The sequence below is a fragment of the Mustela nigripes genome, chromosome 16 (genome assembly GCF_022355385.1).
Source record: "Mustela nigripes isolate SB6536 chromosome 16, MUSNIG.SB6536, whole genome shotgun sequence".
Taxonomy (NCBI): Eukaryota; Metazoa; Chordata; class Mammalia; order Carnivora; family Mustelidae; genus Mustela; species Mustela nigripes.
Window position 1 is genome coordinate 59,567,487 of NC_081572.1, and position 24,947 is coordinate 59,592,433.

Sequence of the window (24,947 nt, forward strand, 5' to 3'; positions counted from 1 at the left end):
GCGAGTGCTCTGCTGGGGCTCCCTTAGGCCCCGTGTGCCCCGTGCCTCCGCGTCCGTCACGCACGCATGCACACATGCACGGCGTCACATCTGGTCTCATGACACTCGGAATCCTGCCCCGCTGCTCCGGCCTGGGCTCCCACAAGTCCACACGCAGGACCCGGAGTGAGACGTGCGGGTCTGGCCCCGGCCCCGGAGCCTGGCCTCCTGCCTCAGTCGAGCACGATGTGGACCACCGTCCCACTCACCCGCCCCCGGAGGCTGGTTCAGATCCCAGGCCTGCCTCTCAGCCGTCCGCCGGGCATCAGTAACTGCTGCTAACCACGCTGTGCCTCAGTTTCCCGCTTTGGACGTGGGGGCAGTAACAGCACTCAGAGCGGCCGCTGTGAGGACTGCAGGAATGAGCGTCCATAACAGGCTTAGCACCACGCCTGCACTCTGCCGGCGTCTGTGCACACAGACCCCATGGGGCCCCTGCCCCGCACGGGCACAGCACCCCATCCCCCAGACTCTAAGCATCACAAGGCCAGGATTTCTGGGCTCCTGCCACACATGGCCTCTGGGAGGCCCCGGGCCACGCTCCCTGGGTCCCCACCCTCCCCTCATTCCCACCTGTGCTGGGGGTCAGTGCAGAGCTCTCCCGGCCCTGAGGGAGTCTGGAGCCTGCCTCCTCTGTGCGCCCCTGACGTCCTTCTCCTGGGCCATCAGAGCACCCATCTGCAGCCTGGGTCCAGGCCTGCCTGCCCCACTGGGCAGTGGGTTCCCTGGGGCACACCCTTGGTGGGAACCCTCCAGGACTGAGCACCAAGGAAGCTCTCATTCTGCTGGGCACGGATCCCTGCAGGAGAGACCTCAGGGGTGGCCCTCTCAGGGAAGCATCCCATGCACCTGTCTTCACCCCCCTCTCTGGGTCACGACAGGTCCGGGACGCAAACTCGTCCAGGGCCGACCCGCCCAAGCTCAGCCTTCATGGGTGCCACCAGGGAGGGACGAGAGGCCAGAGAAGCCGCTGAAGGAGACCGATGCAGGTTGGGGGTTGGTTGCTATGGAAACAAGTCCTAACTCTTCCCAAACCGCTGTATGCGCCACTGATGAGCATATGGGCCGGGCTGTTTCAGGGACATGCGGGGAGCCCTGGGAGGGCCTGTCTGCTGGGGCTCTCGGCACCCGGAGCCCAAGTCCTGGATGACCGGAAGGAATCCAATCCAGCTCCTGGGGGACCAGGTGGCCCCACGAGTCCGGGCGTGGGCTCCAGGCTGCAGAGTGGACACAAGACCATCCACAGCCCACGCCTGGAGCAGTGGCCCAGACGGAGGCACGGCCCCGGCACACAGCAGGCCACGGCGCCCATCCCCGTTGCTTGGTACCCGTGGCCATGGCCCCATGGCAGACCCAGCTGCAAATTGGGCACCAGTGCCAGCCGCCGTCTTCCACCTGACCTTAGCCATACTGGCCCCGGGCACAACAGAGGGGCTCGGCCTCTGCCAACATAGACTCCCAGGCAGCGCCTCCCACGGCTGCTGGGGGCCTGCATGGCCCGGGAGGCCAGCGAGGAAGGGCCGTGGCCCCAACCTGCAGCTGGCCTGTCCACTATCCCAGCCCTGTCCCCAGACATGGGCTGGAGGTGGATCAGGACCCCAGGGTCCCCACAGGACACATCTGGCTCAACCAGTTACTCTGAAACTATCTGCCTTCTGGTAGCTCGTGAACATGCCGCTGCAACGCCCGCTAGTTCGCGTCTTTAGGAGAGAACCGGTGATTAATCGCTTTGGCTACCTACGGCATTTCCATCGGCCCTGCCTGCCTGGCTCTGCAAGAGTTGGAGCTGCTGGGAGCAAAGCTCCGAGGGCCCGGCAGTCCGTCCCCCAGACTCCTGCTCCACGAGAAGAAGGCGTTGTCCTCCCGCGAATGGGAGCTCCCACAGCGCCACCGCCTACAGGCCCTACAGGCCGCTCATGAGAGCGGTGGGGACTGAGGCCCCCTGCCAGTCATGCCCCTGAGCCCCTGTGGGGGGTGGGGGACAGAGCCTGAGGAGGAAGCCACAGAGACCCCCCCACCCCAGGAGCCGGCCTGCACTGTGGCAAGAGCCCCAGAGGCCACCTTTGGCAGTCGGGGAGCAGCGAGGGCCAAGGTGACCCTGCGTGGCCCTCCTTACCACCTGCCACTCCAAGGCTGCTCCAGAGAGCGCAGGGGACCCCAGGCCACCTCCTGCCCCGCAGGCTCCCCACCTGGGGCTGATTCACAGCCCCCGATGCTGCGGGGCCAGGACCCCAGAGTTGGGGCTGTGCGAGGCTCTTGGCGCTCCTCCAGATTCCCGGGAACAGAGCGACAGCAAGGCAGAGACACCCCACACGTCCTGGGCAGTAACGGGAAGGCCGAAAATAGCTCTTTTTACCACCAGGGATGACTCCAGAGTTGCTCAGCCAGGACCAGACTCCCAGGGGAGGGACGTGGGTGGGGACAGGAGAAGGAAGCCTCAGGCCATGGCCAGGCAGAGGCACTGAGGAGGAGGACAGGGGAGCGACATGCTGCGGAGCGGTTGGGGGACGGTCAGGGGTGTGCGAGCAGGGACGGGTGGCCGCGGCTTCTCCACACCCCGAGTCTTGCACCCGGCGGGCTGTCCCTGAGCAGGAGCTGTGAGGGAGGTGACCGGCTCAGCTGCAGGCCACTGGGAAGAGGCCGCTCCCAGACACAGCCTGATGGGTTTCCATCTTTGCTTCCAAAGACAGCAACCTCCCTCCCCTGCAGAGCAACGGCCATCTGGGAAGGGGAGCGCCTCCTCGCTGGCCTCCTCCACACCAGTCTGCAAACACGCGGGTGACCCTCTCCAGGGAGCGCGGGCTCCGGACTCCCCGAGTCACCCACCCCTGGAGGGTCGGGCCTGGGCTCCGCTGCTCACCGGCCTGGGGACGAGCTGGGCCAAGAAGCTGCGACAGCAGCTTGCGGGCCAGGCACCCAGTTTCTGGGGTCTGACGCAGCAGCACCTGCCACTGCCAGCCCTGGCCACACAGGCTGACCCCCCTTCCCACGGCCACAAAACCTCCCCCACCCCAGGGCATGAACGTGTCCCACAGACGGGCCACCCCCAGCCTCAGAGCGAACCTCACAAGCACCACCCTGAGGACAGCCTGGAGGTGGGGGGCGCGGAGGGGGCGCAGCAGGGACCCAACTCCAGCCTGAGCCGCTGACAGGCAGGAGCCGCCCCCACCCACACGCGGCCCCCCATGAGGACTGGGGCCCGCACAGCTGGGCGGGCGGCCCTGGAGGTGGCATTTACCTCCGGAGTGACTCACCGAGGCTCCATTCCTTTGCAGGGGGGGGGGGTGCAACTTAGCATTTTCTTTCTCTTTAGAAAACAAGGATTTTAAAGCCCCAGGAGTAGAGAGAATTTGAGGGCGTGGGGGGGGGCTGGGATCTCGTGGTTTCCCGGCTCACTGGTGACGTGCTCCAGGCCCCCTCCCACACCAGGCCCTGGCGGGGGGGCGAGTTGGCCACCCCCTTCCCGGCCTGGCTGCAGATCTGGTGACCCCCAGGGCACGTGGGCTCTCTGTGCTGGGCCCATCCCCCACAACCCCTCTGGGGTCCCTGAGGGGGCAGGAGAGCAGAGAGGAGACCCCCCTCCCCCACCCAGAGGACAAGGCCGTAAGGATGGGCTGAGAAAGAAGAAAGACCAGTGTTAAAGCCGCAGCAACTTTAGAGCCAGTCCTGGTTCCCGAGACTCTTTCCCTGGCCTTCCCCAACCCCCCACCCTTGAGGAAACTGAGGCCCAGGAGGGCAGGTCAAGGTTAAGCCCCAACCAGCCCCCAGTCCTACTTCCAGCCCAGCCTCTGACTTCACAGGGTTCTAGAATGAGACACTTCACCCTCCCAGGGCTCCGTTTCTTCATCCATAAAATGGGAGTGACACGGAGCTTTACCGGAGAGACGCTGTCCAGCCAGCAGGTGGGAGGCCAGTGACATCGCAACCACGGTGCCTCCAGACCCCCAGCCAGAACCCACCAGAACACCCCACTCCCCACGAGCGTTCACACCCCCGTTCTTGAAGACACAGACCTCAGGAGAGGGCCCCATGCCCTCTGGGCCTCAGTCTCCTGCAAACGGGTCTGTAAGCCCGCGTCACACCCTCTGGCCAGTGGGATGCAGATCCGGCCCCTGCAAGGGGGGTCTAGCCACATGTCACACTCCGGGTCCCACTGAAGACTCCCAAACAACCGGCCAGGTAGACGGGGCCTCCCGCTAATACAAGGGCTCCGGGGCCCAAGGCCACAGGTCTGAGACAAGACTCAGGGACCCAGCAGCTCGCGCAGCCCGGGCTGAGAGGCAGCAAAGCATCTCCGGTAGGCACCTACCCGGCCCACCAGCGATGCCGCTGACAGTGGCTCCAACATCGCACCTCCCCAAAGTGCTTCGAGTCTGGTCCCTCCTGGGGAGAGGACGAGTCCCCTGCCCAACCCGGCCCAGGCCCCGCAGGCCCCTCCCCTCAGAGCAGGGCCAGCCCCTGGGAGCTAATACACTGGTTCCTCCAGCCCAAGGCCCTGCCCTGCTGAGAAGAGGTCCCAAACTGCTGGGACACTGGGTGGGGAAGGGGGGGCCTGAGGGGAGGTGGGCAGGGGCAGGAAGCAGCCCTTCCCCACAGAGCCAGCCCGGACCTCACCTGCCTCTCCCCCGGGGCAGAGGGGCTGCCAAAAGTCCCAACCTGCCACCGGGCCCCATCCTCCATGCTGCTCTCCGTCCTGAGCTCTTTCCCGTCCCCCAACACCCCTCCCCAACCCCTCCACAAGCACCTCTCCCTCCATCCAGCCCCTCCCCAACCCCAGGCCTGCCCCTCGCCATCTTCCCATCCAAATTCACCAGCCTCTAAGGCATAACTCCTAAGACCGCCAGCCTTCACTGTCTTGGGCCTCCTGTTCTGTTCCACCACCCACAGGTAGCTCTGGGATGCAGACGACCATCCCCGCCAGAAGACTTGGCCCCTCCTTGTCCACCAGACCTAGAGCTCCCTTAGGCCCTCCCCTTCTCTCTCAAGACTAGATGCAGGGTATCACAACAGCTCTGGCCTGGGTTACTGAAGTCTCCCGAGAGACCCGGAACTGGTAACAACCTGTTTGGAATCAACACTCTAACTTATCCAATCCCTTCTGGAAACTCCCAACATGCTTTCCTGCACCTGGGATCTCCTGGCAAAGTGAAAGTCCTTTTACTGCTTCCCATCAGCGCCTGTCTGACATAGCTGACACAGCCATGGCTAGCTGCTCAGGCTGCACACTGCACGAGCCCCAAAACACCATTTACTAGCCCACGATATGATAATCCCAGAGTCATGCGCTATGGTGACTCTGGGACCCAAACCCCTGCCTCTTCCCTCATTAGGCAGCCCCTTGGCCAGTTTTCAGAGGGAACATCTCACAGGTCACAGAATACATCCTGACTCACAGGCCGGCCTCCCACAGCTTCCCCCTGCAACCTTCAGCCTTCCTTGGTTCCAGTGTCACCTCCCAGGGTGGCCTGATCATTTCTAACCATCAGTCTGCTCATCCACCATGGACGGTCGTGAGGCCGTCTCTGTTCTAAAGCTGGCCAATCTATTCTGTTCCGGCTTTGCTGGTGTGGCTCCCGTGCACGCGCCACCGAGAGCCGTTTTCAGGTCAGTAGGCTTAGAGCCTGAAGAGCAGAAGGGACATTTGCAAAATGCAAAGCAGCCCAGAAGGACCGAGCAAAGCAGGCATCGACCCCTCTTACGGGGTCAGTCCCAGCGGCTCCTGGGAGGGGCAGCGGAGTACAGGAGTGAGGAGCCTGGGTGCTGGGACCCACGGAGGAGGGCGTCCAGGCTCCCCGCAGGGAAGGGCCGGGCACAGAACGGACGCCGAGAAGACAAGATGTTAGAGCGGTGCGAGGTCCAGCTGCTCAGGGCCAGGCAGTGCCTCACCTGCCACCGTCAGCCTGGGACCCAAAGGACCACGGGCCACCGCAGGGGCCAAACGGCACCCCAGGCTGTGGGGGTCACTGACGGGGCCATGATGGAGACAGTCCCTTACTTCCTCCTTCAGAGGAGGCTCTGCCCAGACCCTCTGTTTCCGATGCCTTAGGAGGGGGAGAGAAGCATTTCCCCCTCCGGGATCACTGTGCACAGTGCCTGGAACACAGTTCAGGCAGAGGGCTGGCTGCTGTCATCATGGCCGTGCCCCAGCAGGTGATCTGTGCAGGGCTGTGCACGCACACGCACACACGCACACACGGAGCGGGGGTGGTGGGCGGGACACACACCCTGCCTTGCCCTCTGGGAGCAGTGGGGGTGGGGAGGGACCCCCGGCTCCAGGAGGGAGGGAGACAGCGTTTTCCAGCCTGCCCCGCGTCATCTCCTGGTACCTCCCGCAGCACCTCCATGAGGAATGGGTGTTTAGCTGTGCTGCACACTTGCTGGGTCTCGCTTGGCCCGCCCCACCCTGCAGGGCTCCTTGGGGGCCATAAGTCACAAGCCCAGCATGTGCAGGCAGTTGGGGGCGGTTAGATCCAGCCCAAGGTCCAGAGCCCCATTCCTGGGGTGGCACTGGATTTGCACAGAGCCCAGGCGCTCACACTGAGTGTGTATATGGGTGAATTCACACTTGTTCTGGCACGGTCAGGGCTTGCAGGGAAAGGGGTGGGGTTCGTGCCAGACCAATGCCGTGTCCCGAGGGAAGGCACAGCACCTGCCAACGTCACAGGCTGGGTGTGAGTTCTCGAAACATTTACACACGCCAGCCTCCCCAGCCCGGCCTGCTGAGACGGGGCTGGCAGTCGCCCACACTGTGGGGCCGGTCTTGGGGGCTCTCCCCACCACAGAGCCCAGAGTGTGGTGCAACTCCTGCTCCCCAGCGCCAGGCTCTGGGCCTGGCACACAGCGGATGCTGGTGAATGAACCGTCCAAATGAATGAATGAAGGAATGACTAACGCCCACTCCCTCACACCAGGGGTCTGCACCCGGTGCCTGGGGGAGGGCAGAGCCCACCGGACCCCAGAAGAGACTCCACCTTCAGACCCCCGCACCTGACGCTCTGCCTCCAGGGTCGGGTGGGGGAAACGGGTAGTACGGTCCCCGGTGGTGCAGCGCTAGCACCCCTCCTTCCCAAGAAGGAATCTGGGTCTCCTGACTGAGCTGGGGGCGGGGGCATCGGCGCGTCCTGTTCAGAGCAAGGGGCAGGACAGGGGGGCGCGTCCTGGCTGGCGCTAGAGGCGTGGGATGGAGCGGCGGCCACCGGACAGCCCCTGAGGTCCCCGCGCCCTGGGCTGCCCGTGCGGGTGGCAGTGGAGGCCTGGGGGGGGGGGCGGTGGCTAGCTGACCCCGACTCGGGCGCCGCAGACCCGCCCCCACCCGCGCCGGCGCCGTTCCTCCAGGTGCCGGGGGCGCAGGAAGGACGCGGGGCGCACGGCCCTCCCGGAACCTCCGCCCACCTGCGCGGGGGCTCACCTGGGCCCGCGGCCCCTCCTCGCGCCGCGCGGGTCCCTCCCCCCGGCCGCCGGCCCTGCCCTCCCGGCGCCCGCCCTCACCTGCGCGGCCCGCCTGGGCCATGTCCCGGGCGGCGGGCTCCGGCTGCGCCGCGCGCGCTCCTCGCCGCTCCCGACCGGGCCCCGGCAGCCGAGCCGCCTCCGGCCCCGAGCGGACTCCGCGCGCCGCGCCCCGCGCCCCCGCCCCGCGCGCCTCAGCCGCCGCAGCCGCCGCCTCGCCGCTCCCTCCCGCTGCCTTAAAGGCGCCGAGCGGCGGCCGCGCCGCCCCCCGCGCCTCCGGGGAGGGACTGACGGAGGAAAGCGCCCGACGCCGCCCCCGTGGGCCCGCACCCCCGCCCGGCCGCGGCCGCCGCTCTCCGGCCACCACCGCAGCGCGCGGGGGGCGCAGACGCGGGGAGGCCCTGCGGTGCGGGCGGCGACGCGGACGCGCGGGCCGGGAGAAGGGGCGCGGGGACGCGGGGGCGCAGCGCCAGGGAGACACCCCCGGGCCGAGACGCCAGCCGAGGAGGTGGGGAGAGGGAGATCAGAGAAGACGGGCGACCCAGAGCCTGGCGCGGGAGAGACACCTAGCAGCAGAGGCGAGGAGAGAGGGAGGTGGCCCTGGGATGGCTCTCCATCAGCACCCCGCCAAGGTCCGGGGGCGTGACCACGGTCTGACCTAGCCTCAGCTTGGAAAGGACCTCAGTGCCTTGAACTCTGCGGGAACGTGTGCAATATACGCAAATCCCACCTGGGATTCCAGGGCGGGAGGCCAGCAGCCCAGCCAGCAAGCTGCGGCCTTGGCACTTCCTAAACCTGGCCGCAGACATTCCCGGTGAGCAGGCCCTGGGGGAAGGCGTCTGCCTGAGCACAGCCAGGGATTCACAGTGCGGGGCAGCCCGAGGGGTGGCAGCTGCTGGAGGGGGTGGGTGCCAGGACAAGCCTCCTGGCTCCCTGCTACTGCAGGGGTTAACTCCCACCAGGCCGTCCTGGGACGATGCCTCTGCTTGCCGCTGCGCAATTGGCAAGGGTTAAGCTCAGTCACCGTCTGCAGCCAGTGCCCCACCCACCCTGTTCTTCCCCCACCTTCTGCAGGAAAGTCCCCCTGGGGCCAGCCTCAGTCCTCAGGGCAAGGTCCCCTTAGCCCCTCCAAGGGAAACCAGGCACACAGACGACAGGGGGCCTCAGTGAGCATCTAGTCCACAAACCCTTTTCGGCTTTAACTCCACCCGCAGGCTGCTCTCCAAGTGGCCTGCACCTGGGGGCTGCCCACCTCCAAGGACGGGTTGCTCAGGAGTTCAAGGGTGAGCTCTCCTGTCTTTGGATGGTGCAGACCATGAGAACGTCTCTCCTCACCCGAGCTGCAGTCTGCATCTAGCATGTGACCCCCATATGGGTCCTGACTGGCGCCCCACGGGGCGAAGCGGAGGCTTCCCAGGGCCCTGCGTCCAAACTGCCTACTCAGTCTTCACCCAGGAGGACACCAGCCTGGCTTGCCAGAGGCTGCAAATCGGTCAGTCCAAGAGCTCTGGATCCTGGGACCAGACGACGGTGCTGACTCCAGCAGGCAGAGTTTCAGAAGCTGGTCACCAGCCGGAAGTGAATGGACTCCTGCGGCCCTTCCCCAGTCCTCGGGCACCGTGGGGATGGGCGCGGCGGGTGGTACGGGCCAGACCGGCAGGGAGCCCGCGGCCTCACCTGTACCCGCTCTTGGGACCTGCAGGGCCCCCGGAGGGGTGCTGTGCTGTCTCCGGAGCACCTGGAAAGAGGCAGGGGCTAGGGAAAGTCTGCTCGGTGGCCGGGAATGGTGGCCGGGGGTCAACAGACCTGCCTCCGAGGGGACACAACTGGACGCGTGCACCCCTCCGGGGCCCTTGGCTCGCCGTGGCCACAGTGACTGCCATTTGGCTAGGGCCCTGCTACCTCCTGGCACCGCCTTCCGTGTGTGCGTGTGCATGTATGTGTACATGTGTGTGGGTATGTGTAGGGCTGTGCTGCTGGCCGTGTATGTGTGTGTACATGCATGGAGCTGTGTGTGTGTGTGCATTTGTGTGGGGGTATGTGTGTAGATGTGCATGCCTGTGTCTGTGTATGAGTGTGTGTGCGTGCATGTACAATGTGTATATGTGGGGGTGTTTGTGTACATGTGTATGTGTATGTATGTGTATGTGGGGTATGTGTACACGTGTATTGGATGTGTGCGCGTGTGTATGTGTGTGCAAGTGGGGGTATCTGTGTTGTGACGTGCATGTGTGTACATGTGCGTGTTGTGCGCACACACACACACCAGGGAAGGCGCACTGTGAGGGGAGCACTGAGACTCACTGCTCTGCACGGGTGGGGGGCGGCGTCCCATTGGTTGGAAGTTCAGACCCCGCCCCACCCCTTGGGGGGGGGGGTGAGTGGGCGGGAGGCACAGGGTGCTCCTGGCAGAGGGGCCTGGATCTGGTTCAGCCAGGAGAGCAGGGTGGCCCCCAGGGGTGCTGACCGCGCCAGCAGACCGGCTGCTAAGGAAGTTCCAGCCCTGCCTCTGGTCAGAGCAAACACGTCATCCGCATGGGCGTGAAACTAACCAGCGGGGGCTGACCTCCTGCACCGCTAGCATCGCCCTTTGGTGAACACGGATGACTAGCGATTTAGAGGCGCTGCCCTTGTGCCTGCAGGAGAGAAGTGGGCGCCGCTGCTTCCTGGGCACCCAGCTCTGTGGTGGTGAGGCTCAGCATCAGGGTTCCAGGCCAACCCTTCCTCCAGGGTGGCGGGCGGCTCCCGGGCCAAGCTACGCCCCACTGCCCGAGAATGTGCACAGATTGGACCCATCAGAGAGCTCCAGGGAGCGGGGCTGGCCTGGACCTGGGCACTTGGAAAGGGACACGCCCACCACCAGAGCCAACATGGCCCCGCAGAAGGGCAGTCACGCCCGACTACACTCATTTCCTTCCTGGACACACTGGCTGCCGGGGCAGGTACCACGGTGCCCGGCAGGCCTGGCGCAGCCGCTCACAGCTCAGGCCCCAGCCAAGTGACTCCTTGCTGCCCGCTGCAGACAGACGTCAGGGCAAGGCCTGGGGCCTCTGCCGGCCTCGCTGGCTGGTCGCACCTGTCCTCACTGCCGCCTTCCCAGCCCCGCCTCTCCAGTTCCCACACTGGCAAGTCTCAGGCAGCCATCCATGGCTGCAGGGGGGCCGCCTCCATTCCCAGACGGAGCCTCGGCGGTAGAGGCCTAAGTGGAGCTGCCCCAGCCCTGCCCGCCGCACAGGAGCCAGGGGACCACGGGAGCCAGGGAGCGAGCTCTTCCCTTCTCGCCCGCAGCTTCTGTGGCTAATCTAGCCTGCGCCTCCACCGCCCACCCAGGGAGGGGCTGGGACCCTGCCTGACCCACCCCTGGGCGTGTGGACAACCACGGCCTCACCCAGGGAAGAAGGCGCTGGGTGGCCAAGGCGCTCACTAGCAATCCCTTTTAAGATCAGCGAATGAGCCCTCGGGGGAGCCCTGGACCCCGAGTGTAAGGGCCCCCCCGCCAGCACAGCCGCACCCCGGCGGGCCACGCCCAGTGTTCCATGGTTCCACAGCGGTGACCCGGTCCCCATCCCGTGCCCAGGAGGGGCTGAAAAATCTAGGCCATCGTGTGCGCGCATCCTCAGCCTGTCCCAACGACGTCCTCGGAGGTCTCACAGAACCCACTGAGCGCCAAGGGTCACTGAGGGCCCATGCTGCCAGGTCGCAGGGCTGGGGGAGTCTGCAGGGGCGGGGCCGGTTTCCGAGGAAGGCGCGGCTGATGGAGGAGGCTGTGCCCTGGGCACACAGTCGGTCCCCCCTCCTCCTTCAACCTCACAGTGGCTGTTTTCGGTTTGAGGCCGAGATGAGGTCCAGCTGTCTTCACGTTACTCTCAGACCAAACACAAGCAGGGACTTGTGTGCTCACCGGCAGCACCTGTGGCGTGGGGTTTAAACCTCGGCAGCCCCATCGCTACATGTGGGGAGGGCTCCTGGGGCGGCTGTGGGCGGGCAAGGGTCCTGTGGCCGATGGAGCTCACAGTCTGTGTCGGCTCCCTAGAAAGCACCCAGTGCTTGGCGCTCAGACCACAGCTGGATAAGCCCAGACAGGGGCCGGCAGGGAGGGATCCCCAAACAAGGGATCACTGTGTCCACCCTTCTGCCTCTGAACTCTGCCAGGAACTGGGGACCTCCGTTGGGCTAGGAGTTCTTCCTCTGTCCTCTGTTCCTCTCCTTGGAACAGCAGTGACAGGGTCTCTCAGAGCGGCCACTGCAGCCCTACGGGTGTCACGCATATTCTTCGTGAGGGACTGTGTTTAGTCGTGACAGCAGCCCGTCAACCATTCCCATTTTACAGATGAGGAAACCAAGGCTAGAAGCCAGGTATCTTTCTTCGGGTCCTAAGTGGCGGACCCGGTCTGCCATCCATGACCCCCTCGACCTCCAGAGGGAAGACGACCTAGGACGGCAGGACGGCTGGGCACCAGGGGTCGCAGGCTCTCCACTGGTAGGTCCCATATTCTGCCAGCGTGGGCACAGCCCACCTGGCCTGGAAGGCCCCCCGGCGGTGCGGTGGGGCTACGTACCAATGCTAAAAGGCTGAATTTGACAAGGGCTGGAGAGTGGATTGAGTCCACTTGTTAAGGATGAACTAGATTCCTAGTGGAGTGCAGAGGCACCCCAGGGGCCCCCAGCAGCGCAGCCTTCTCCAAACACGGAAGCACCCGAGCAGCGTCCGGGAAGCCCCTGTGGGACACGGGGCACCTGGCCAGTGCCGATTAGATTAGCAGCTGAAGGACCACAGTCAGTTAAGGAAACATCCTGGCCCAGGAGGGCGGACGGCCATCAAACAGGCAGATCTAGAAATGGAAATCCCCTTACCCGGGAATCCCCTACAGGGGCAGAAGCAAGAACTGCCAGAGCCAGCGTGCGGGGAGGAAGGGGTGCGGTGGCCGGGAGCTGGGGGTGGGCCCACGCTCTACTTTGTTTTCAGATCTGGGGTCCCAGAAGGGAACCGAACACTCCGACATCCTCTGTGCCAGAGAGGAAGGACCCAGACCCCACCTGGGGCCAGCGCCAGCGGGGCAGACCCGCACCTCACTGCATAGCTGCAGACACGGGGCCCAAGAGCTGGAGGTCCTGCGGCTCCCAGCACCCCGAAAACGGGGGTGATCCCCGGCTTGTGGTAGGAGCCCCTTCTATCCCCTCCTGGTCCTGCCGTCCTGTCCCTACGGCCAGGAGCCGCAGCGAGTCTGCCAGCCTCCGCAGGGCTCGGCGCAGACCGACGGTGCACATGTGGCGCTTCCCGCCGCCACAGGAGCACGCTTGGGCTCTCCCACACAAGCGGACATGACCGGGATTTGAGACCCAGAGGAGCAGACAGGACGCTGGCCGCCCAGAGGCCAGCACCAGAAGTGGACGTGCCTGGCAGCCCTGCCTTCACCAAGGACACCCGCACTGCCGGTCCCCACATCCACATTGCTCTGTCGGGTCACCAGTCACACCTGGGACATGCCCGGCCGCCTGGATGGGAGCAGGAGGTGCATCCGGCCTCACCACGACTGCAAGCGCCGCATGCTTCTGAGGGGAGGCCGCGTCCTGAATCCAAGTTACTCAGATGCCGGGGACCCCGCGGCTTCCAGAGCACACTCCTGAGGCCTTGTGGACAGTGAGCTGTCTGCGGCCAGGGACACGGTTGGGCGCTGTTGCAGCCTCCAGAAGCCGCCGGGGCGGCGGGGTCCTCGCGCAGGCGGCTCCGTGTGGGCTGCCGCCCACGGCACGGTTCACGTGTCTCCACGCCCTGATGTTTCCACACTCGGGGAACAAGAACACCGTGATCGTCAGAGTTCAAACTCCCCTTTGAGCTGTCGGAAGTAAAACTCGCAAGCCCCCCCTCCAGCTCCTCCACCCGCCTCCGCCTCGGATGCCAGGAGTCTCGGCTGCCTCTTCCCCAGCCTCACTCAGTTCCTGCAAATCCTGGGGCGGGACCTGACGGGGGCAGCACCACCCGCGGGGTCGGGGAAGCAGGTGCTTACCAGACCCAGGACCCTGGGTGCAGAGCCGCTGACCCTGGTGACCCCAGTGACCCCGGTGAGACCCGCCCCTGCTCTGCAGGAAAGAGGGCTGCAGACCTTCCTCCGTCCACCCTGGAGGAAGATGAGAGCAAGCCCCCCGCGGGGTCCCGCTCGGCCAACAGGCCGGGGAGCGCTATGGAAAGGGGCCTTCCCTTACCAGGCTTCCTGCCTGCCTGGGTCCATGGAATGTGAGCCCCGGAAACTGCAGCCCTGTGCACATGTGTGCGTGCATGTGCACATATGTGTATGTGTGCACACGTGTGCACACGTGTGCATGTTATATATGTGTGCATGTATGTACGTGTTTTCCTTCTGACCCCCAGGATGCTCTGCACATCTCCCGTCGCATGGCGCAGCTACACAATCCGTGACCGGGAGCTGACATGGCCAAGAGGCCACCGTGGACGGGGCTGGCCTCCAAGACTGTGCCCGTAGGGCCCTCAGCCTCCCATAGGCTCAGCCTCAGAATGCGCCGTCCCATGAGCCCCGCGGTCCCCTCTGGGCCCCAGTCCTTGTTGGAGCCACGATCCTGACCCACCCTTGCATCCCTCGCACACGTGTCGCTGGCGGGCTTTCGTGAGCATGGACTGGGGGTGGCCAGGCGTGCGGCAGGGCCTCCCCGCGCAGACACGGAGGAAGACCAGGATGCCGGAGCAGGGCTGAGTCTGGGGTGGATCTCACTTCCCAGGGAGGGTGGACTTGGCCAGGGAATAGCGTGTCTGGGGCTGTGCCGGTGCTGAGGGGACCGTGGGGGTGGGGTCCTCCCACTGCATCACCCGCTCTAACCACACCACCTGCACCACACAGCCCGCTGTCTACGGGGGGGCCTTGCCATGCTGCCCCTCCTTCCCTCACCGCAGCCTAGGCTCAGGAAAGAGTCAGCCCCTCGGCCCCCACCACAGCCCGTTCTCCTCTCTCGCCTTCGTGCTCAGGCCTCGGGGAGGGACAGCCTGTGCCATCCCTGGGTCGCTGTGGCCAGCAGGGAGTTTGCAGGAACTGCCCAGTCTCGGGAGACACGGGCCTGTGGAGGCGTCCACGGGCAGGTCTGCCCCGGCCGCCATTTGGTCCCGCAGCTCAGGTAGCAGGGCCTTGATGTCCCTTTCCCCTGATCCGTCCATGTGGCTGTGGGGACCCATGACTGAGACCTGGCTGCCCAGAGCCCAGCGTTAGGTCAGGACGGGCTGGTTACAGATCAGGGAGCTGCCCCAGGTGGAAAGGAAGCTTTCAGGAGAAGGAAACCAGGGCAGGGCTCGGGGTGCAGCGGAGGCCACGGGGCCACAGTGGGGTTGCAGCCTGGCGCAGGGGGCGAGGCCATGGGGCGCCCGTTCCGGTGACGCCAGGGCCCCGTGGACCACTGCATGCACCACAGATGGCAACCTTCGGCTGCCCAGTCCCCATCCCACTCGTGAAGGGGTCCACAGCCTCTGCCTCAGTGTTGGGCGCAAGCCCCCAGGCACCCAGAGCATAGTGGGCACTCTGTGGCAGACAGTGGCTGCTGGGTCCAGCCCCGGTGGGGGGCAGGGACAGGGCAGGGCCTATTGGGAGACCCAGAACGGAGCGGGGTGCCCAGCGCGGGCAGGACCGCCATCAGCGAAGATGGAGGCTGTGTTCACAGGTGATGTCTGCTACGGTCTGCAGACTGTCCCCGCGTCATCTACTCAACAGTCAGTCACAGGACACAGAACACAGTGCCACGGTGCTCGTAAGACCCCAGCAGGCCTCTCCCTGGTTCCGTGGCCCTGAAGCCTCCCACACACAGTGGGACTGGCGATATTTCCTCTCCTGCCCCAAGGATGTGGCCGGCACGGGAAGGCCTGCCAGCTCACGGGAGCAGCGTCCAAGGGGCCCCGAGGGACATCCGTCCGCAGCGGTTGGAGCCACCCCGTGCTGGCCTTGGGGTCACAGGCAGGGAGGGCCCCTGGGGACAGAAGCCAGACCAGCCCCACGACGAGACGTCTGCATGGCTCACTTCCCCCAATTCTCCATGTCCCAGACTGGGAAACCAAGGCATGGAGGTCCCGCAGGACCTGCCCTCTTGGCTCCCCACCCCCAGCTGGCCGGCCCCCGCTGGCACACAGGACCAGGCGGAGAGAGAGACACTCAGCGGGGTGCAGGGAGGCAGGTTGCGGGCGGCTTCCTCCCCTTCCCGGCCTCAGGGGGCCCTTCTCAACTTCTGCCTTCTTCAAGGGGCCAGAAAGGGGGACCCGGACCTTTGGGCTTGAGGGTCCCACACAGTGGGGCGGGGGCTTCTGAGGCCCACCGGTGGCTCTGCGGCCCAGCCAGGCAGTATGGGAGAGGCCGCAGGGAGGAGAGGAGAAGGGGGAGTCCCTGGGCGGGCCTGGAGGGCCTGGAGAGGCAGAGAGCTGGTGGGCTGGGTTGGGAGACCAGGGCTCACTCGGGTCCCCACAGGGGATTCCCAGGACCCTCACCGAGGACGCTGGGTCACACTCCTGAGGTCTGGAGGAAGCCCCACAGCCCAGCTCTAACCAGACCCCACGTCCACCCCGCTCTAATCGGACCCCACGTCCATCACGAGCAGGCCAGCCCCGAGCTCTAACCGGACCCCACGTCCACCACAAGCAGGCCAGCCCCGGCAAGGGGACCCACCTGCCACTCACTGCCTTCCTGCTGCCAGAAAGGCCGGACACTCACTGCCCCTGTCCCAAGGCCCTTCTTGTCCCACTGGCCCCGAGGGCTTCCCTGAGACCCTTCCTCCTCCTCGGCCCCTCGCAGGCAGGGACGAAGAAGACCCCCATCCCCTTCCCTCTGGGGCCCCAGGTGCCACCAGCAGAGGGAGGAGGAGGGTCCTGTCGGCCACCGCAAGGGGCACTTCTCCAACCACCCAGCATTCCCAGGGCAGCAGCGCCTCAGACATGGCACCCTGCCTCAGGCCACCAAGGAGACAGGTTAGGCCCCCCGCCCTACAAGCCCGTCCCAGGGGAGCGGTGCCACCCTCCATGCAGTTCAGGATGCACGGAGCACCCAGCACACAGGAGGGAGGCACGCGGGAGCAAAGAGACCAGGGGCAGGTACGCGGGCAGGACGCACGGAGCATACGTCCAACCCTCGCATTACTACCATTCGTTTCCACGGCCCTGTGCCCCCATGAGACGCGGTCGGTTGGCGGCGTCTGCTGTGGGCGAGAAGGGGGTGCGGCCCATTTCAGGCAGACACGCACGTACTGGAAAATCCTTAGTTTATTTAAAAATCAGTGCAGTACAAACTGCCCCACAGATGACTTTGAACCACCACGTGCGCCGCACAGGGACGACCTTTGGCCCCAGAGCCTTCTTGGTCCTGAGGCCACACTAATTCGAGCAGAAGGCCAGCACCACCCCGGCCCAGGAGTGCGCGCGGCTGTATGGCCAAGCCGCTCCCGCGGTTGCCTCAAACTCGCTCGCGCCAGAGAAAGTCCAGCTGTGATACCGACCGCGTCCTAAGGAGTCACATCATCCCTGGCCGAGCCGAGCCAGGCCAGCTGACGGAGAGAACCTTCTTCCAGGAAGTGACCTTACTTTCATGCACATTCCTTTTCTGTTTCTGAAAAGCCAGAGGCACTTCTTGGTAAAACACAGCTTGGAGGGGACGAAACGAATCGGCTGTGGCTCTCAGGTGTCTTCCTCTCCCGGGGGACCTGCCGGGCTTTCCGCATCCAGGCGGGTCCTCTGCTCTGGCCCAGTCCTCTCCTCCCACCTGGTCCTCTGCGGGTCCACAGGAGTGGAATATGCTGGCCCAGAGGACAGGGACACCAGCCCGGGACCCTCCCGACGGCCTCCAATGGCCCCCGCGTGCTGACACAGTCTGGACATCAGAACACGGCCGCTAGGGCGAGACAAGGCTGCGGGCCATGGTGCGGTGCCGGAGTGAGAACTGGCTGGCGGGACGCCGAGGGCTGGTGGGCTCTGTCTGCATGGCGCAGCGTCGCGGGGACCGACGGAAGCGAGCTCGGGATGACGGGAGCACAGGAGCCACGGGTGCAGGCGGCTGGGCAGCAACGTGGACCTTCGGGAAATACACCTGCCAGCACCTTTCCCCATGCTCCTGTTACCAGACTCAGTGGCAAAACAAACATAGGATTTCAATGGGGAAACTACACATTGAGACCATTATATTGTCATAATTCACAATTTCCAGGTGCTGAGAAACACCTTGCCCTCCATCATCAACCACCAGAGCCATCACCACGACCACGAGAGGATGGAAAGGGGCCCCTGCTGCGGGCAGCACCCAGTAGGCACAGAGGGGCAGCCAGGCTCAGGGGCTCCCATGCGCCCCGGGGAGGAAATCCACTGCAGACGGAGCCCTCAGGTTGCGGCCTCCAGGAACTCTGAGGTGAACACGGCTTCCGCGTAGTCCTCGCACGCGTCCTCCAGCTCCGCGGCCACGGCCCCCAGAGCCTCATCTACCAGCTCGTCGGAGAAGCTGAAGACAAACAACACAGCTGTAGGGGCACGGCCATGGGAGCCGGGACTCACCCAGCGGGCGGCCCCGAGCCTCACGTAAGATTCGGGGCCGTGGCACCTCTGCACAGGGAACACCAGGCCAGAGGCCCCGCTTGCCGGGACCCCACAGCCAGGCTGCGGCAGGACCTGGCGTCCCCACGGATGCCCTACCCAATGCCCGCCCCCGCCCCCGGGTACCTCCTCTGGGACAGTCACCCCCATGCTGCCACTGACAAGACATGGGCTCACGGCCACCAAGTGCCACACAGCATCTACTCTGGGGCAGGACCCAACCCAGGCCAGCGCTGTAGCCGCTGCCCACCGCCTCTCCAGCTCCCCAACAAGTCTGCGGCTGACCCCAGCCTCTCTCATAACCTGGACGTTTTCCAAAAGAGCAAAGTCTTTATTTGTGGAATGTCCCCCAGTCCAGGCCTATGGAACCAAGGCCACAGAAGGGACGCCGTGTCTCTCAGTGCATCCGGCCATCCTACGTGGCTTGCTGGGGCGCTGCGGGGACGTGGCCAGCTCTCTGGCTGCGCCAGGCCCCCCTGACAGGGGTGCCTTGCCGCAGGACTCGGGCACAGGTGCAGGCCTGGCCGCCGTCGGATGGCTGCAGGGGGGCTCCCCTTCCCAAACAGACTCGTGTGCTCGCCCCTCCCTCCCTCCTTCCCAGCAGGGGGCCTCGCCTGTAACTGATCCGGGGTATTTGTGCACACATTGCCCCTCTGATACCTGTGCCCCACACGGCCATGGGCGCCCACCCCTAGCTGCTCCTGGGTCCCCCCAACTGCCCCCTGGTTCTCTGACCTCTCCTTCCTGGCTCAGGGGGACGGTTCGGCCATTGTGCCCACTCCAAGCCCCGCACCAAGACCCAGCCATTTCCCCGAGGGGCTCGGGCACATTTTAGGGAGTACGGCGCTCAGGAGCCAGGTGCTCTGTGCTCCTGGGGCCACAGCATGGAGGCTCTCTCAGCAGACAGGCCAGACAGACACACGGACAGACACCTGCCGCGTCCATCCCGTATCCTCCCCACATGGCACACAGACACACGCACTAATCTGATTGGCCCTCCTGTGTCCACGCCAGACGCCCACCGAGCAGAAACACATGCGGCCACGGCTCTCTGGGCTTCACCGAGGGCACACAGGCCGTGTCCAAGCCGCTTGGACTGTATGCCGTCTGCCCCTTTCCCTAGATCGGGTTACTGGTGGGAAATACCGGGAGGTTCGAGTTTCCGCTCATTCCAAGCTGGGGGGTTTGGGAGGACAGGTGAGAAACATGAATGTGGGTCCCCACAGCCTAGCCACAGTGCGCAGCCACCCCCACCCAGACGTGCGGAGCTTCTGCGGCTCAGACCGTCCTCCCCTGATATGTGTGGTCTTCTCCACTCAGCGCAACCCCGACACGTCAGAGCCCCTCACTGCCAGCGAAACGGGTACTTGCTCCTCGTCCGCGGGCTCCCTCCCATCTCCTGCTCCACTCCGTGGAGATCTGTGGTATTTTTTCTTCGCTGCTCTTGTGGACGTTGCACACTCTGCTCCCATGTGCCTGGATGCCAAGCCTGACCGCGGACATTCTTGCCATCTCCCTGGTGGCTCCCAGAGGCTCTGAAGTAGCTGTCACGCTCATCCTGCCATGACATGGGCGGGCGTCATCGAACCCACGGACACCCACCGCCGCACACATGCCCACGCTCACCTCTCCTCTGGCCCCGCTTCTGCTCTGCCCCAGAAATGCACACTTGCCATTTCCCATGGTGAAGCAGCCAGTGACAAGCGTCCTCACTTCACTCGTCGGAACCCCTCACCTCCGCGACGCACCCGTGCCAGAGTGGCGGCCCTCTCCCCTCTGCCCTTACGGGACGCCACACGCCCCAGCCTCTAGCGCTCTGCTTCCCGCTCTGCCCTCCTCCAAGTGATTTTCACGTTTCCTCTTATTTTTCAAGAAAATTGCGACATGCGCCTATGTGTGGATTTCTTCTCACTTTCCGTGTTTGGGGCTTGTAGACCTTCTGGAACCCACGGTCCGAGGCTCCAGCAGTGTGGACAGCATGCCCAGCCCCGTCCTGATGCCCAGAGCACTGCCCAAGGGGTCCCAGTCCCCGCCAGGAGCATTCCCAGGCTGCCACAGCACATCCTGGGCTCCCACCCCTGGGATCCGTCTCCGAAGGTCCTCAAAAGGCCCCCGTACCCCCCGGGCTGACCATCAGCTTGTAGCTTGTGGAGGCTCCATCTGTCCTGAGCAGGAGGTGGTCCCGATTCCAGGACCACCACGACCAGAATCACCCACTATGCTCTCGACATTCCTGGCCCTCGCCCACCCCAAACTACAAGACAGATGCAAAGGTGCCCCTGTGCCCCGGGTAACAGCCCGTTTCCTTCCTGTCTCCACCTTCTCACCGACCCTCCTTAGCCCTCCGTCCTCCCTCCACAGGGGCGGGTGCTCCCCACCCCACTCAATAATTCCCTCGCATGAGGGCTTCCCGCGCCAGGGTCTCACTTCCTAAGTCCTGTCTTGCTTTCCTTGACGCCCACACTGTGCTGGTGCCCCATGTTCCCAGGAGCTCACTGAGGACTGCTGCCCGGCCACCAGGTTTCTGGGCGCTGCATGTGATGGCGGAATCCGGATGGCGCCTTCACTCTGCCACCTCATCCAATGGCTTCGCCAAGCTCTGAGCTCGGGGGACTTTGCGGGATGCTTGGACGTCTTCCAGTGGAGTCGAGCTGAAAACGACACGCTGTTCTCCTATCAGGTTCGTGAAGGGGCCCGCGGGACTCCCTGGGACCGTCTGTCGCCTGCCCCCCACACGGGACGCCCACGTGGCTTCCTGCAGTGATGTCCCGAGGCGCGTTCTGCCCAGTCTGTGCCGTCGCTCCTCACATACCCACTCGCCGCGGGTGGGTGGCCTCCGGGGCGTCTCCCACATCCGCTTCCCTGTTCTCATGGACGCGGCTCCCACCACCAGAGGCTGCTGCCACGGCCCGAACATCCGTGTCCCCACAACAGAAGCCTGTTGAAGCCTCAGCCCCAGGGGGCGGAGGGCGCTCAGGCCCTGCAGGAAGGGGCCCCGGGGCTGGCCGCCATCTCCCCAGAGAGCAGACGGCTCGCACACCGGCCTCAGACTTCCCCACCTCCAGAGCATGACCCACGGTCCAGCTGCTGAACACCACAGCCCCGGGACGTCTCCTAGACTCGTGACTCCTAGAACCAGCGGCGGATCTGCAAAGTCCTGTCTCTCCTGCCTTCTGCTCGCTCTGCTGCCTGCCTCGGGGGGCCTGGCTTGGCTCGTGAACTCTCCGGTGACTCTGGCCATCGTACTCGTAATTTCTGAGAACTCACTTCTCCTCAGGACCTCCTCTTTCAGTGTCCCAAGCTTGTGTCCCCGTGTGTCCGCGTCCTTCACTCCCGAGGACACGCGTCCTGGTTGGTCCAGCTTGAGCCCTGCTCAGAGTCCGCCCACCCCTCCCACTCACCCACACCTCTGCCCACAGGCACCCGGCTCCCACGCCCCTGGCCTCCGCAGCGCTTCCAGCAGCTGGGTCTCCTTCCGCCGCTCTGCGGCTCGACGGCTCCCAATGCTCCTGCCTGTCCCTGCTGGCCGTCATCTATGGCTCCACACAGCCTTCGGGTGACACGGAGCACAACAGGGATTCACGAAGGATGGGTAGGTTTGCGGCTCCCCCTGCCCATTCTGGCCACAGGTCTCCGGGACCCCGTGAGTCTGCTCCTGTCGAGAGCAACACCACCCTGGCCGCTCCCACCAGCACCCTTATGCCCGATCACGCCATCCGCTCCTTTCCCACATGGGAACAGCGCTGTTCTCGGCGGCAGGCAGTGGAGGCGTGAAAAACACAAGTAAAGCTGAGCTCACTCCCTTGACCCTAGCGGCTACTCCAGGATGCGGTGGACACGACCCTCAGAGGCTCCAGAAGCCCGCAAGAGAACAAGACCGGAGCGGGAGCCCTCGGAGCCGGGACGTGCACATGCGCAGTCCCTGCAGGACCCAGCGGGAAGGCCCACAGAAAGGCCGCTGCCCCTAACCCTCGGACTCCTCCGGGCCCGGAGCGGGACAACAGATAAAAGGCATCACGGATCATGGGAAGGCCACTCGACAGACGCTCTGTCCTCCTCGGCTCATTTCAGATGTGCCACAGGCCCATCAGCCTAACCGACACAGGCAGGTCTGGGAGGAGGGAGCGTCCCACTGTGCATGCCAGGGAACACACAAGGCCAGCAGGCTTCCCCGTCCTCCTCCCCAGAAAACAAACACACAGCACACGCAGAAGAATCGAGAGGCCCGGAGGGCATGGGAAAGGGAAGGCTTGGGGGCAACACAGGGGACAGACATGAGCCACCATCCTGGTCCCACTTCAGAGCAAGACAAGGAAACAGGATCACAGACCTCGGCAGGAGACCGCGCACAACAGACGTGTAGGAGAAATACCCAAGACTGGGGAGGGCGAAGGGCAGGTACTGGAACCCTAAGGGGCCATGCAAAGAAGGGAAAAACCCAGGGTCGGGGGAGAGAGGGCCGCTGATGGACCCACTGAGCACAAAGGCCTCCCCGAGTGGAGGTGGTTGGAGGGGAGGGCCAAGTGTGTAGGCAGGGCCCCCTATACTCCTGCAAGAGAAGGAAGCTGCGAGCTCGGAACCAAGACACCCACAATGGAAACGCAGCAGCCGCGAGTCTGTGGGGAAGATGGCATGAAGGGGCACAGATGCGGAGTGTCAGCCTGGCCTCCCTGCACGGGGCAGCGTGTGCTTGGCAAACCAGAGAGGAGACCCCCGGGAAGGCGGGGTGGGGGCTGCTTGCACAGGTGCCGAGAGAAGGACGGCCCAGGACAAGAGCCACCCCGCAGATCCAGAAAGCGGTCAGGCCCATTTTGTGGGGAGGGAAGGAAAGAGGGTCTCAGGAGACAAGTGGGACGTGGAGGCCAGAGACCCATCGCGAGGGGAGCGTCTGACTGCGGGCGTGCAGGCGAGTGGGCATGCGGGGCGGGTGTGGGTGCGGGGCGAGCGAGCGTGAAGGGCAGGCGTGCAGGGCGTGGTGGGAAGGATTTCTTGGCAGCAGCCCGCAGTGGCCAGAGGAAGGGCCGGCAGAGGCCCAGCACCCATTCAGAGACCAGGACGGCAGCCGTCCGTAGGGCTGCGTCAGGTGCCGGCCAGGACCCCCACGTGCGCCACAGTGCAAAGGAACAAAGTTACATGTGCCTTTAAACGCACGGTTTACACTCCTTCTCCAAGTACCAGTAGCGGGAGAACCCCAGGCAGCCACCCCTCTTGGGAGGCGCCCCAGCCCAGCTGGCTCGGGTCGCGGACCCGACAGGGAGGCCGCCCAGCACTCCTGACACAGCGACAGGCACCTGCTTCGCCAGCTCCTCTGCCTGAGAAGGCAGGTGGCAGAGAAAGCCCGCCTGGGGAGCCCACATGCCGGCCTGTCCCTCTGTGAGCCTTCTGGGCGCTCCCGCTCAGCGCCTGGCCCCCTGGCGCAGCCACGACATCGTACTGACCTCTCGGCCAACAGCCACGGGTTGAAGGTGCCCACAGCCTCGTGCGCAACCAGGCGGAGGTACTGCTCGAAGCGGCTACAGTAGTCGCCAATGCTGTGCCGCAGGCCTGGGGGGACGTGCAGCACGGTCTGGCCGTCCTTCTGCGGACACTCTTCTGGGAGGGGTGCAAGGCGGGCCCCGCTCTTCTCAGACCTCTCATCCATCCCCACGCTTTCGTCCAGGGAACTGAGGGAAGAAGGCGGTCAGGAAAGCGTCCAGCGCACCGTAGCAGGGCTGAGTGGTTCCCTCCACCCGCCACGTGGACGGGCGAAGGCCTCCCTCCCGCCTGAACAGAGCCAGCACCCCCCACTGCGCCCTGCTCGCCCTGCCCATGGCGGGAGCTCCTGCACCGGAGGCCAGAGTGGGCGCTCGAAGCAGGTCTGTCACAGAAGATGAGCCGGGACAGTGGCGCTGCCCTCAGAGGCCTGCCCGCCCCGCGAGCACGCTACTTCCCAGGGCCTTCCCGGAGCTTGGGAGGTCTGGCTCTGTCCTGTGGGAATCAAAGGACCCCAGGGCTTCCCAGGGGCAAGCCAGCGCCTGGACACGGGTCTGATGCTGGTCTCAGCTCCACTCACTTGGCATTCCTGGGTTCTTCCAACACGATGTTCACGTCGGGGTCTCTGCGAGCTGGGGTCTTTGTGATCCTGATTGGATGAGGAGAGAGAGGCCTCTCACTTACTGCTGGGGGGGCCTGCCCTAGAAGAGGAGAAGCAGACAGTGACCGCGGAGACACGCCGGCAGGCTTCCCAGAGCCATCCTTGCGGCTGGGCCCGTGGTGAGGCCACACGCCCATCTCTCAAACCTGACCAGGGTCCAACAGGGCAGAAATGCTCCGGTTTGCAAAGAAAAGGCGAACTTAAAGTCACAACAAGGACTTGGTATTAAGACGCGATGAGCCCGCTCAGGAGCCTCGGGAGCCCAGAGGACGCTCTGCCAGAGGCTTGTGCGAAGCCCCAGAAGAGGCGGCTCCCGTCAGGGCCAGCACTCGAGGATGCCTGAGCATCTGGGTTCGTTGTTAATCTTGAGATGGTCTGATTACTAGGGAAGGAAGGAAGCACTCCCGGCGGAACGCTTTATTAGCTGGTTCAGTCTGTCTCTGGGCATCGCCGGGAGAGAGCTGCGACGGCAGTCAGGACACGGACTTACTAAAGAGCCTTGACCTTGACAGCCCTCTGAGCTCTGGGTCACTTGAAACTTGAAGGGTGTTTCACGTAGAGGAAGAAAACGTGTGCTGCTCTCTGGGAAGGAGCCCGGTGAGCCAGATTCACGCCGACGCGCCTATGGCATCCTTGTTACATCCTTGCTACGCCCCTCAGTGTTTGCAAAAACACCACACAGGACAGCTGTCCACTGTTCACACGAGCAGAGAACAAGAGAAGGAAAAACCACTCTCGGGGCGGTTCTGTGGTACAGCTGGGCACGCA

At 64.7% G+C, this 24,947-nt stretch overlaps 2 protein-coding genes across 8 annotated transcripts in view; both read right to left on the minus strand.

The window, feature by feature from the left end:
• PITPNM3 (PITPNM family member 3) overlaps positions 1-7,596 on the minus strand; it is a 58,177-nt gene extending 50,581 nt beyond the window's left edge. For all 4 annotated transcript variants that reach the window (XM_059380919.1, XM_059380920.1, XM_059380918.1 and 1 more), the window contains exon 1: positions 7,528-7,596. In XM_059380919.1, the coding sequence (XP_059236902.1) occupies positions 7,528-7,549 (22 nt within the window). In that variant the 5' untranslated portion in view covers positions 7,550-7,596. The remainder of the gene's footprint in view (positions 1-7,527) is intronic.
• Positions 7,597-16,711: 9,115 nt separating this feature from the next.
• KIAA0753 (KIAA0753 ortholog) overlaps positions 16,712-24,947 on the minus strand; it is a 42,751-nt gene continuing 34,515 nt past the window's right edge. For 3 of the 4 annotated variants that reach the window (XM_059380045.1, XM_059380042.1, XM_059380044.1), the window contains exons 16-18: positions 24,099-24,219; positions 23,485-23,709; positions 16,712-17,954 (exon numbers count right to left, since the gene is read on the minus strand). In XM_059380045.1, coding sequence (XP_059236028.1) covers positions 17,837-17,954; positions 23,485-23,709; positions 24,099-24,219 — 464 coding nt within the window. In that variant the 3' untranslated portion in view covers positions 16,712-17,836. Of the gene's footprint in view, positions 17,955-20,545; positions 20,698-23,484; positions 23,710-24,098; positions 24,220-24,947 lie in introns of those variants that run through there. The other variant, XM_059380046.1, reaches the window with a different exon arrangement.